At 41.2% G+C, this 11,052-nt stretch overlaps 1 protein-coding gene across 1 annotated transcript; it reads left to right on the forward strand.

Annotated features, from left to right (window-relative positions):
- Window positions 1-6,255: 6,255 nt before the first annotated feature.
- yipf5 (Yip1 domain family, member 5) lies at window positions 6,256-10,202 on the forward strand. The gene is made up of 6 exons (XM_030101669.1): window positions 6,256-6,359; window positions 7,393-7,510; window positions 7,697-7,869; window positions 8,267-8,412; window positions 8,630-8,811; window positions 8,995-10,202. Exons 2-6 carry the CDS (start codon window positions 7,401-7,403, stop codon window positions 9,155-9,157), a joined length of 774 nt encoding a protein of 257 aa, XP_029957529.1. The 5' UTR covers window positions 6,256-6,359; window positions 7,393-7,400; the 3' UTR covers window positions 9,158-10,202.
- Window positions 10,203-11,052: the final 850 nt, after the last annotated feature.

The raw sequence follows: 11,052 nt of genomic DNA on the forward strand, positions 1-11,052 counted from the left end.
GGGTGTGAGAAAGTGAAGGTGACAGTTAGTGAGTCAAGGATGTATAATTAAACATCCGGTCTGTCTCTGTTCTCTCCTGCCATCATTCATTATGTCAGAAAACCAATAAGTCCAGTGGGGAGCAGCCCCACATGAAGAACAGAAAATGACAAATTACTACTGCAGTTTGAAATATTTACTTACATTGCATTTTGGCTTTGTCATGTTTTTTGTCACCATTTCTTTAAAAAAACAAAGATTTGTCATATCTAATTATTTTCTAAATAAGGACACAGACATATATTGTCCAGTTCCTGATCACAAAAAGAGGTTTCATACACTTTATTAGTGCTGTGGGTGGTTGGGAGAGAATAATTTATGTATCTGGGGGGGAAAAAAACCCATCCCTGTGCAGGTTTTCTGTCACTCTGAAAGACTGAGATCAATGGCCTCCGTCTTTTACCTATGACACTGAACAGGCAGGCAGTGGAGAAATCCCTCATTAAGACACAGATATTTATTTCATTTGACAGTAGCTTCAATAATGCAGCAGCTTAATGGAGCCTCGAGGCGTCAGCCGTGCAGCTTATAGGAGGCATGTGGTTGTCATTTTTTTTCCTCAACTGACTCGATTGATTCGGCAAGACAAATGTAAGATTATCTATTAAATCTGCGGTGGCAAAGACACCGAGTAGAAAACAAAAGGAAACAGGTTTCAAAATTTTGCATTGAAGATCCTGAGATGATGATTCGGAGCAGGGATGCCATGACTCAACACCGGCACCCCCACAGGGTCGGATCCAGTTTGACACTTTTTAAAAATTTTAAAATCTACAAATCAAATTGTGTGATAGAAATAACTGGGTTTTCTGAATTCTTCTCACCATTTTTGGAAGAATAGCAGTCATAACACAACACTGAGATGTGTCCCTAAATGTATCTTCAAAGGTTATTATGCTATCATTTTCACTGATGTCTGAAGAGAAAATTCAGCTTTGTGGTCCCTGAACAAACATGAGTTTGACAGTGATTATGATAGGAAGAACTTCCACAAAATATTCAGTGATACTTCACACAAAGACCTACGATGTGATGAAAAGATCATTTCAAGAATATAATATTATGTTGTAAAGCTTTCTCCACAAAACACGACTGTCACTTTTCCATGGAGGAAGAAAAACTATGAATGAGCACCAGTCATTCTTAATGGAGCTTGTTTTAAGTTGTCATAACTCCCATCTTTATGAATGCATTACAACTCCTTTTCAATGTGGTCATGCATTTTTATTGCATAACAAACCATTCGTCTTTTTTGTGTGTTTAAAACGTTGCTCACACATTTTTTAAATCATTTATACCTCTGCCAAATAGTTTCGTCGTTGATAATATGCACCCAAGAATAAAAAAAAAAAAATCAGTGTGACAAAGCAGAGAAAGGAATTTGGAAAATAATCCAATGTGAACTTAAAAGAAAAAAGTATTTTGATATTCCTGAGCCTGGAAATATGCATAACAGAAGAAAAAAAAACCTTGAAAACTTAAAGAAACTCCACACTGGCACAGGAGTTCACTTATTAGCAATTCTCTTTAAACACAAATTGATTTTGGCATCAACCTTGCTGCTCAGATCAATCTTTGATCTTTGCATCAACGACCTAAGAAGTTGAATGATACGGGATTTTAATTGTAAGACGTTGATCCTGCACTCTGGCAATAAACATCAACCCTCAAGATGCTGCCAAGTGGAAAAAATGACCCCGATTTGATCTGCAGTAACAAAATACGACAGCATTAACTCACCGGGCTGAAAGTAATTCATGGCCAGTCTGATGTTTTTCACTGTGAATGAAGTCGATGCAGCCAAATCCTGTAGAGTCAAGAGAAACGCAAAGTTTAACTTGGATGAGTTACTGTACGGGCATGAGGGGAAGGGAAGGAGGAGAGCCAAGGCCCTGCAATTGTTTGGGATGTGAGACTATTTTAGAAGCCAGTAAATCTGTTTTGACAGGTAGAACACATGTGGGTTGACTGGTGCTCTTCCAGGGATGGCAACACTCCACAATATGCATCATCAAAAAGCATCAGTGCTCAGTCTATGGGCATGGTTTCACCACAGACTGTAAGTCATGTGTTCGCATACAAAACAAGAATGAGCAATGAAAATCAAAACAGTTGCATTGGAGATCATTTATACTTTATTGTTTGCTTGTGCATGATTCTTTCCTCATATAATCCATCTTCTACATCCCTTCATCTATCTCAGGGTTGCAAGGAGCAAATAACACACTATGAACAGGTCATGAGAGGCAGTCAGTCACACACACTGGCATTTACAGCAAACAGCGACTTTTGACGTCATCAGTTATGTTTTTGGACGGTGGGACAAAACTGGGGTCCCTGAAGAAAAAACATACACGCAAACTGTAAACAGGAAGACACACACCCAACCTGGATTTAATCAGGGACTATTCCACAATTATGCAGTAGCGCTAACCACTGCACCACTGAGACGCACTGGCAGGATGTCTAATCAATTATGTTACTAGAAAAACTAAAGAGCTGAACCCTTTTGGCTGCACATGCTCAAAAGTTCATGTGTTGTCCTTTTTCAAAACGTCTTTGTACTGCCAGTATGACCATCACACTCCAGAAAGACGAGTATTTTTGTGTTGACTATCATTTTGTCAGAGCTTCTCGGGTCTCGTGTGGGTGGAAATCTCCTTTTGGAACAAACAAACTTCCCAAAACTCTTCAGCTGTGAACTGTTTTTTTTAGTGGCCGTGCAGCTCCCTCGCAGACCGATGAAAGCTGCTCCAGAGAGGAGAGACTGCTACTGCCAGATGCCTGCTAATTTATGATCATTGCTGCAGTCGCATCAATTGGGTGGCAGGAAATTGAATTAAGTGCATTAAAGGAAGTTAATCTAAATGTTCTGCTGATATGCATCCATCCATTTCTGCTATAAATAGAGTTGCGTGCATGTTGTGTGTTCCATCGCTGCTCGGTGAGTAATGTTCAGGAGGAAGAAAGGAATCCACAATCTGCATAGTTTTTCCACATGAGGACAGAGTGAGATAATATTTTCCTCTCCCTGCGATGCTGAGGAGGCGAGGAGAGCAGTTGTAATTGGTGGTACAGGAGGTGGGTGAGGATGAGGAGCCATTGCAGTACAAGGAATTCATGGGGTTTTAATCCACTCATCCGCCCAGGCAGTGACAGCAGGATTACACTAGAGACCTCTTAAAAGAAGGCAATTATGACAGCATATGGCAACACATTGGCCTAAATTCAATTACCCTCTGTGGCACTTTTCAATTTCCTTTAATTAAATGGATTAAGAAGAAAGACACGTTCTTCAAGTATAAAAATGATTCAAAGTGTAAAGAAAGAGGCAGTGAATGGGGAAGCAGCTCGTTCCCGCTGACGATTCGTCATGGGTGTTTGCTGGAAGGAGTGCCGTTTAGCGGAAACCAATTGATCTGGTTCATTATTCAGACAGTGAGATGATCTACAGAGCAATAAGATTTGTTAGCGGTAATGAGATGTCACTGTTGGTTTTATATTTTTTTGTGAGTTTTTTTTTAGGAGTTTCTGAATTTTATCAAACCTGCAGTTTTGCAGGGATTAAGAGTTTACTTCTGCTTATCCTTCAGCAAAACAGAAAGACGTCTGCTGAAACTGTTCTGGAACAAGTAATTCAACACTACAGGCTGGGATCTCATTCAACAGGAGGCAAAATGTGACAGATGGTACCAGGCAAGTCAATTTCTTTGTAACTTATGCGACCTTGGTGAGGCGTAGCTCTGTGCAGCGTCGACCAAAAAGGGTTGCTGCTTGTATTTTTGCCCTGAGACCCAAAAATCAGTCAGTTTGTCATGAAAGACAGAATACACTGAAAATGCCTCCCATGGATAATAAGAGTTTTTCTTCAAGTTTCCATGCATGTATTATATTTCCCATTTCACCCTCTCGAAAGGTTTCTGCGACTCCGGGCGGGAAACAGAGAAAAGTCTATGTGATTTAGTTCTCTCTCACCCGGCACCAGTTAATTTATGGCTAAAGTTCATATATTGTCCTGTAATGACTGCCAGGAGTGCTTCCAGTTCGGCACAGAGGCAGAAATAATCCGGTTTTAATAAGCTCTGCACATAATATCAAGATAGACGCTGTTACAGATATTATGAAGGGACATTGGTTAATATGAGTTGCCATCAGAGTTTTATTTATATTTAGCCATCTCTTCGGGCTATTTCTCCTGCATACAGACTGACTGTTGACTTTCAGTAAATAGTCCTGAATCAACATTTTTTGACTCGGTTTTCCTCATCGTGTGTCAGGACACATCCAGATCCGTGCCCCCCTTCTGATTCTCATTTCCTACAGACCGTATTTCCTCTTAGCAGAGGTCATCAGCCCATTACTTTGCATTATCTGTCATCATCAAAAGGGTGGATTCGCCTGCAGTATTTGGTGGCAGTGCGGTTCCCCTGCACAGGCAGAGTGATTGATCTGCTCCTCTTTCCTCCAAAGAAATATACCACCTTTGTTCTTGCCAACAGCCCAGTCCTTGTCCTGTTAAATCTTCTTCTATCCTTTGTCTCTGTTATAGTTTCCATTAGACCTTGGTTTTGTCACACTTTGGGTCGAAGCCTGATACAGTCTCAAACCCGGAGTAGGCAAACTGGGGCATTCATTTATTGAATGTACAGAGAGTTTTTCATTTTTCGAAGGTTATGTCTGGTTATGTCTTTTAAGATATTTATAGTCATACTGTACATATACTTGATATTGCAGGATCTTGGTGTTGGTAGTGTGCATAAAAAAATAAAATTATTATAACATCAACGGTGGGGTTAAAAGGAAACATTCATGCCGAATCCAAGTTTAGTTTCCTTTCTAGCATTGTTAACTGATCAGCCACTTTCAGGATGCTTATGTCAATAAATGTGTGCCATATTCATAAGAAATTTAAGTTAACAGTGTTTTTATTACTGAAGAAACAGATTGAAACTGTGATGATAAAGTCAGCATTGTACTGACAGGTATGTTTTCAGCTTCTTTGATGTATGTTTTAAGAGATTAATCAATATTCCAAAAGCAAATCTCAATATAATGAAATTGAAAAGAAAAAAATACTTTATTAATCTCAGAGGAAAATTCTGTTTCAACATTGTTCCACACAGAATAGACTAGAGATAGCCCAACTTAACACAATTGTGAATTATAACCTTGCAGTAGGTATATTGACCTTTAGATTTAAAGATTTCTATCCTATCAAAGCAGACCAACTGGTGAAGTGATGCAAACTGACGATGCAAACACAAAAGACTGAAAACAATGAAGTGGAAGATAAGCTTAGATGAGACATGTCAAGACACATTATACCTCAGGGGGAAAATGATGATCAGATATAGAATTACTCAAGCAAGGGTCTTACCTATCCTTTCATCCATTCAATTCCTATACCGCTGGTCCTATTCAGGGTCCTGGGGCGCTGGTGCGAATACCAGCTTTCAATAAGCAAGCGCAGGATACACCCTGGACAGGTCATCAGTCTCTCACAAGTGACCTGTTTACACCTAATCTAGATAATTAGCACAACAAGGACATTCCCCTCAAAAAAAACGAGTTTCACTCCAAATATCTTCTGTTGGTATTATAGTTGATATGTACAAGTGGCAGCCTGTGGGCCACACAATATGGAGGATGGGAACGACATACCAATTCTCAAAAAGGTAATTACTTACTAATTTTATGGGTAATAGGAGGATTATTGTAATTTCAACCATATTTTAACCACATATCCAAAGAAATAACCTTAAAACATTTTATTACTGAGTAACTCATACTGAATAGCAAACACACGCACAAACTTCTAGAGTTTGCGCCAACACAAACAAGAGGGTGCAGCACGTTACATTTGAATTACGATCTCTGCACTGGCTGTGTGTCAAAGGTAAAAACCTGACTAGTCTATGAAGCTGAATGTTATCAGGCCTATAGCTATACATGTCAGATTCATTCACACAATTTGAACCATCCAAACCCCTGAGGTCCTCAGGACGAGGTTTATTAATTGTTCCCAAAGTCAGGAAACGAGGCGAAACAGCTTTAATTTCCGATGCTCCGCCACTGTGGAATAAACTTCCTGAACCTGAGGGAGCCGACATACTCGTTTCTTTTATATAAGGACTCAATTTGACACCGTTCCCGCCTTTCATCTGTAGAGGGCGCCACAGTGTCTGTCGAAGGGAAATTGGTAACTGACCCTACTGGCTTGCCGTCAGCTCCGTCTCCTCCCGGAAGGTTTACCTCTCCCTGACACGTAGCAGCCGCAACCGAGTTGGCAGATCTCTGGGTAGATTTGTCAAACTTCACAGGTATGAACGAACAGTCGGATAGTTTGTTATTGTTACAGTAAGGACTGTCTGGAAAAAAAGTGCGAAGGAAATCAAAAGGCGCATCAGACGGCCTGTGTAGCTGTAATACGTAGCACAAAGCTAACCGACTAGCTCAGAGTTAACGGTGCTTCTTAGCAATAATAGTGTTTTCACTGGATGGGTTGGGTTTTATTTTAGATTGCTGTTGATTTCCAGTGAAATCACAGTCATTATAATTAAACCAAGAGGTGGCTATCAGCCTGCAGCTCTTGTCTTGGTTGTGTTTGTGGGGCTAACTACTTTAGCACAGCTGCTACATTAAAACACTACGGGTAGCTATCGTTATCCCCAACAGGTGCTCCTCTGAGCCACCAGTAGTGCCAGTGTCCTCGGTGTTAGCGCAGGGAATATTTATAAACGTGCCCAAATGACTTCATGGTGTTAAGTAAGCTGGGGTCACAACATAAGTTCAATGAGAGATCCGCTGTTTCGGATTAACTGGTTTCCCTGTTGATTGGTGACCAAATTTCTGTAGCGTCTGTCGTAAATGATACTAAAGTAAGACTTACTAAATGCACGAAACTTGGCAGCTTTATTGCAGGTGAAACGAAACGGCGTTCGCCAGGACGGCTACGGCTTTCTTATCGTGTCTACATCTGCTGGTGCTGGGCATATAGTGCTAGTAGCAACAGACGCCATAGAAAGTCTGTCACCAGTTTCCAGGGAAACCAGTTAATCTGAAACACCGCACTGACGTGCGCTCCCGTTTATTGTTTACATGGTGGAGCTCTAAATACTGTTGTGGTGTCAGGCTTAAAAGCGTTCACAAAATATAATTATAAACATTGAGTGGTTTGGATGAATACTTTGAGCTATTTATGAATACCTTCACGTTTATAGAAATTACTTTTACAATACACTTCACTGGTCGTGTTGTCCATCAATGGACTGGGTTTTGGTATGGTATCAGCTCACGCCTGAAAGTTGGACAGAGCTAATAAACCTCTCTCATGTCTTTCCCTGTTACTTTCAGAGTAAGAGATGTCAGGGTTTGACAACTTCAACACAGACTTTTACCAGTCCAGCTACAGTGTTGACGACCAAGGCCAAGGAGGCTATGGCTACAGCAATACTGAAAACCCCTACAACAAGTAAGTCAAGGAAAAAATAAAACAGCCCTTTTAAAATGTAAAAGTGCTCATTTAGGTACCGAGTTGAATGTTTTTATTTGAATGTTCTTTGTGATTAAAAATTGTGAGAGTGAAATTTTTGTAAGCTTGATTTGTCAGTTTTTGACTTTTTTATGATGTATTTCTGATCTTTCTGATGTCTCCCAGGCCATATGGTCAGTACGATTATTCCCAACCAATGGGCTACTCCTCCCCGGGAATGATGCAGCCGCAGCAGCCATACACAGGGCAGATCTTCCAACCTGCACAGACATACCCTTCATCGCCGTCACAATCTATGTACAGTAGCAGCTTTGATGATGAGCCTCCACTGTTGGAAGGTATGTGAAGTAAAACATCACCATTATATATTTTATTTTCAGACTGCTTTTTCTGTCAGTTTGCTTGAAATAGACCACAAGTTTATTAAATTATAAAATCTCCTTTAGATCTGTCAGTAGTGTCATTTCTGGGACATCAGCCCAAAAACTGTGTTCTCATCTGAAATTAAATTTCCGGCAACTGTTGAATCAATAGATCCACTTTTTATGTTACTGTTTTCCTTTTAACTCTAATTGCACTTGACTTTTTCTTCACTTCATTGTGAAATGCATTACTGATGCTTCCGAGATGGAAATACAATTTTGCCTTTAACTTGGATTTTTAAGATTTGAGACGTCAACAGAGCAGTGCGATGATCAGGGCTCTGATGGTTTCGTTTTGTTTGGCCACTGTCAGAATTAGGAATCAACTTTGACCACATCTGGCAGAAGACTCTGACGGTGCTCCATCCCTTGAAAGCTGCAGACGGCAGCATTATGAACGAGACAGACCTGGCGGGCCCCATGGTCTTCTGTTTGGCTTTCGGAGCCACTCTTCTCCTGGTAAATCTATTGATGCTAGTATAGCTACACATAAAAACCAGAATTATTCTGAAAAAAAGAAAAAGAGAGAGAAAAGCGTCATTGTAGAAACAGTTTTAAAAAGGTCTAAAAAATATCTGCGTTTTACTCAATTTTAAGGCACAGTGTTGAAGTTTTGCAGCTTTGCAACCTGTTACAAGTGTATGTAGTTATTCTAGTTTGTCTTTTCTTCCTTCAGTCGGGTAAGATCCAGTTTGGTTATGTCTACGGCATCAGTGCCATCGGCTGCCTTGGCATGTACTGCCTGCTCAACCTGATGAGCATGACCGGCGTCTCCTTCGGCTGCGTGGCCAGCGTGCTGGGATACTGTCTCCTCCCGATGATTCTTCTGTCCAGTTTTGGTGTCCTCTTCTCTTTACAGTGAGTACACACACAGATGAATGCATGGACCAACCTTCAAGTCATCAACCATGAGTTCAGTGAAACCGACTGTAACAAGTTGAATTGAGGTTCTACATATATAAATATCAAATGAATGAAAGTGTTCAAACGTCGGAACTGATCATGGGTTAATTCTCCTATTTGCTTCTGGTTCTGTTTCAGGGGCATGTTGGGAATCATATTAACAGCAGCAATCATCGGCTGGTGCAGCTTCTCGGCCTCTAAGATCTTCATCTCAGCGTTGGCAATGGACGGGCAGCAGCTGTTGGTTGCGTATCCCTGCGCTCTCCTATATGGGGTCTTTGCCCTCATTTCTGTCTTCTGAAAAAAAAAAAATACAAGAGCAACAGTTTTAAATACCTTTCTCCAAACGTGCTGCGTTTTCAGTATAATTGCTGTAAATATGGGCTAATTATACTGTAACTGCAGAGGAATTGGAGTTGAAAATGGCACCACTGGTTAGTTTAATTCGATAAGCCTCTTCGTCGCACTACATTTCCACTTGATCATTTCCAAGCTGGAATGTACCGTGTCACTCGCAGCTTCTCCAGACCTCACTCCCTGGGTGCATCTTAAAGGAGAGGACTGTAATCCAAAACCCTGAGGGAACTCTTTCTCTCTCTCCTGTGAACAGAGCTGAGCCTTAAACGTCAGGTAACGTCTGATTTCAAGGACATGAGGCTGAAGGAAATGAGCTCACCGTTTACACAAAGGACACTCCAGGAGGAGTTTAATTTGGACACAAGCTTTTCTTCGTTTATTTTAATGATAGTCCATCGTGGAGCCAGTGAAAATGCCATGTAAAGCGATTTTCACAAAAACTGTTGCTAGCCTCCCCCTTTTTTTTTTCTTTTCGTCTTTTTTTGGCAATCTATCATAGATTTTGCAGCAACGAGATGCCGGGAAACGCCCACTTTGACTCTGCACAAGACGACAGTCACTCACTCTGCTTCTCCCTCATTGAATGGCAGAGAGAAATGTGGAATCCCCACCTCAGAGCCCCAAACACCCAACTTCTGTGTTGCCCACTTCAACATAAACACAGCTGCTCTGCTTCATCTTATGTATTTTATAATATTCTAAGTTCTTTGATGCCTTTCAGGAAGACTCAACTACAGTTTGCACAAAAGCATTTTTTTCCAATTTTCAAAACCAAAAGAAAAAAATAAAAACCAGGTTGGATATTGAAAATACAAACATTGTGAGATACTGTATTTGTCTCAGCACAGACATGTCTCCTTAGGTTTTGTTATTTCGTGTATCCCTTATATCTCCTGATATGTGTTTTAGAGACGACTCACTCTGTATGCTTTGATGTGTCATCTGTTAGTCATGTCTTCTCATGCACATTAAAGTTGTTTTTGAAGGTTTCCTGCCTTGTGATTACACGGCACCTTTAGTCAAGCTGGTAGTTGTCAGGATCTGTTAGCATTTATTCAAGACTTCTGAAACACTGAGTTTTCCATGGTCTGTGGGTGAATAGGTTTTGGTCAGGTGATGGAGGAAAAGTCGGGACATGCTGAAAGAACCCATTGTAAGGATTACACTTACCAGATACAAGACTATTAGATTCACAAGATATGTTTGCATTCCGAAACCTGTTTTGACTTATCTGACCGACTAAAGGTACGTCCCCGCCCTCTCATCACACACCTCTCTCTGTTATCTTCAGCAGACAGCACAACCACAAGAATCAGAATCAGAAAGAGCTTTATTGTCATTGACAGCTGTGAACAAGTTCATAACCGAGGAATTTTAGTCGGTGCAATCCGACCCTCACGTCTGCGGGTCCTGGAGACGTACAGGTCCTTCAGAGATGGGAGCCTGCAGCAGATCACCTCCTCAGCAACTCGCACAATGCTCTGTAATCTGAGTCTGTCCCTGGCGGTGGCTCCAGCGTACCACACGGCGGTGGTGGGCAGCTTGAGTTTCCTCAGCTGCCGCAGGAAGAACATCCTCTGCTGGGCCTTCTTGATGAGGGAGCTGACGGTTGGCTCCCACTTGAGGTCCTGGGTGATGGTGGTGCCCAGGAAGCAGAAGGAGTCCACAGTGGAGATTGGAGTGTCTGTGAGGGCGAGGCGGGACGGTGAGGCTGTGATTTTCCTGAAGTTCCTGATAGGATGAGAGGAGTTAATCTTAGAAATCAAAATCCAAATTAAATCTGCAGCAGAACAAAAACCCACTATTCAAATGTGAACTGTTGAATATCCGATCCCTCTC

The sequence above is a fragment of the Salarias fasciatus genome, chromosome 10, assembly GCF_902148845.1.
Source record: "Salarias fasciatus chromosome 10, fSalaFa1.1, whole genome shotgun sequence".
NCBI classification, from domain to species: domain Eukaryota; kingdom Metazoa; phylum Chordata; class Actinopteri; order Blenniiformes; family Blenniidae; genus Salarias; species Salarias fasciatus.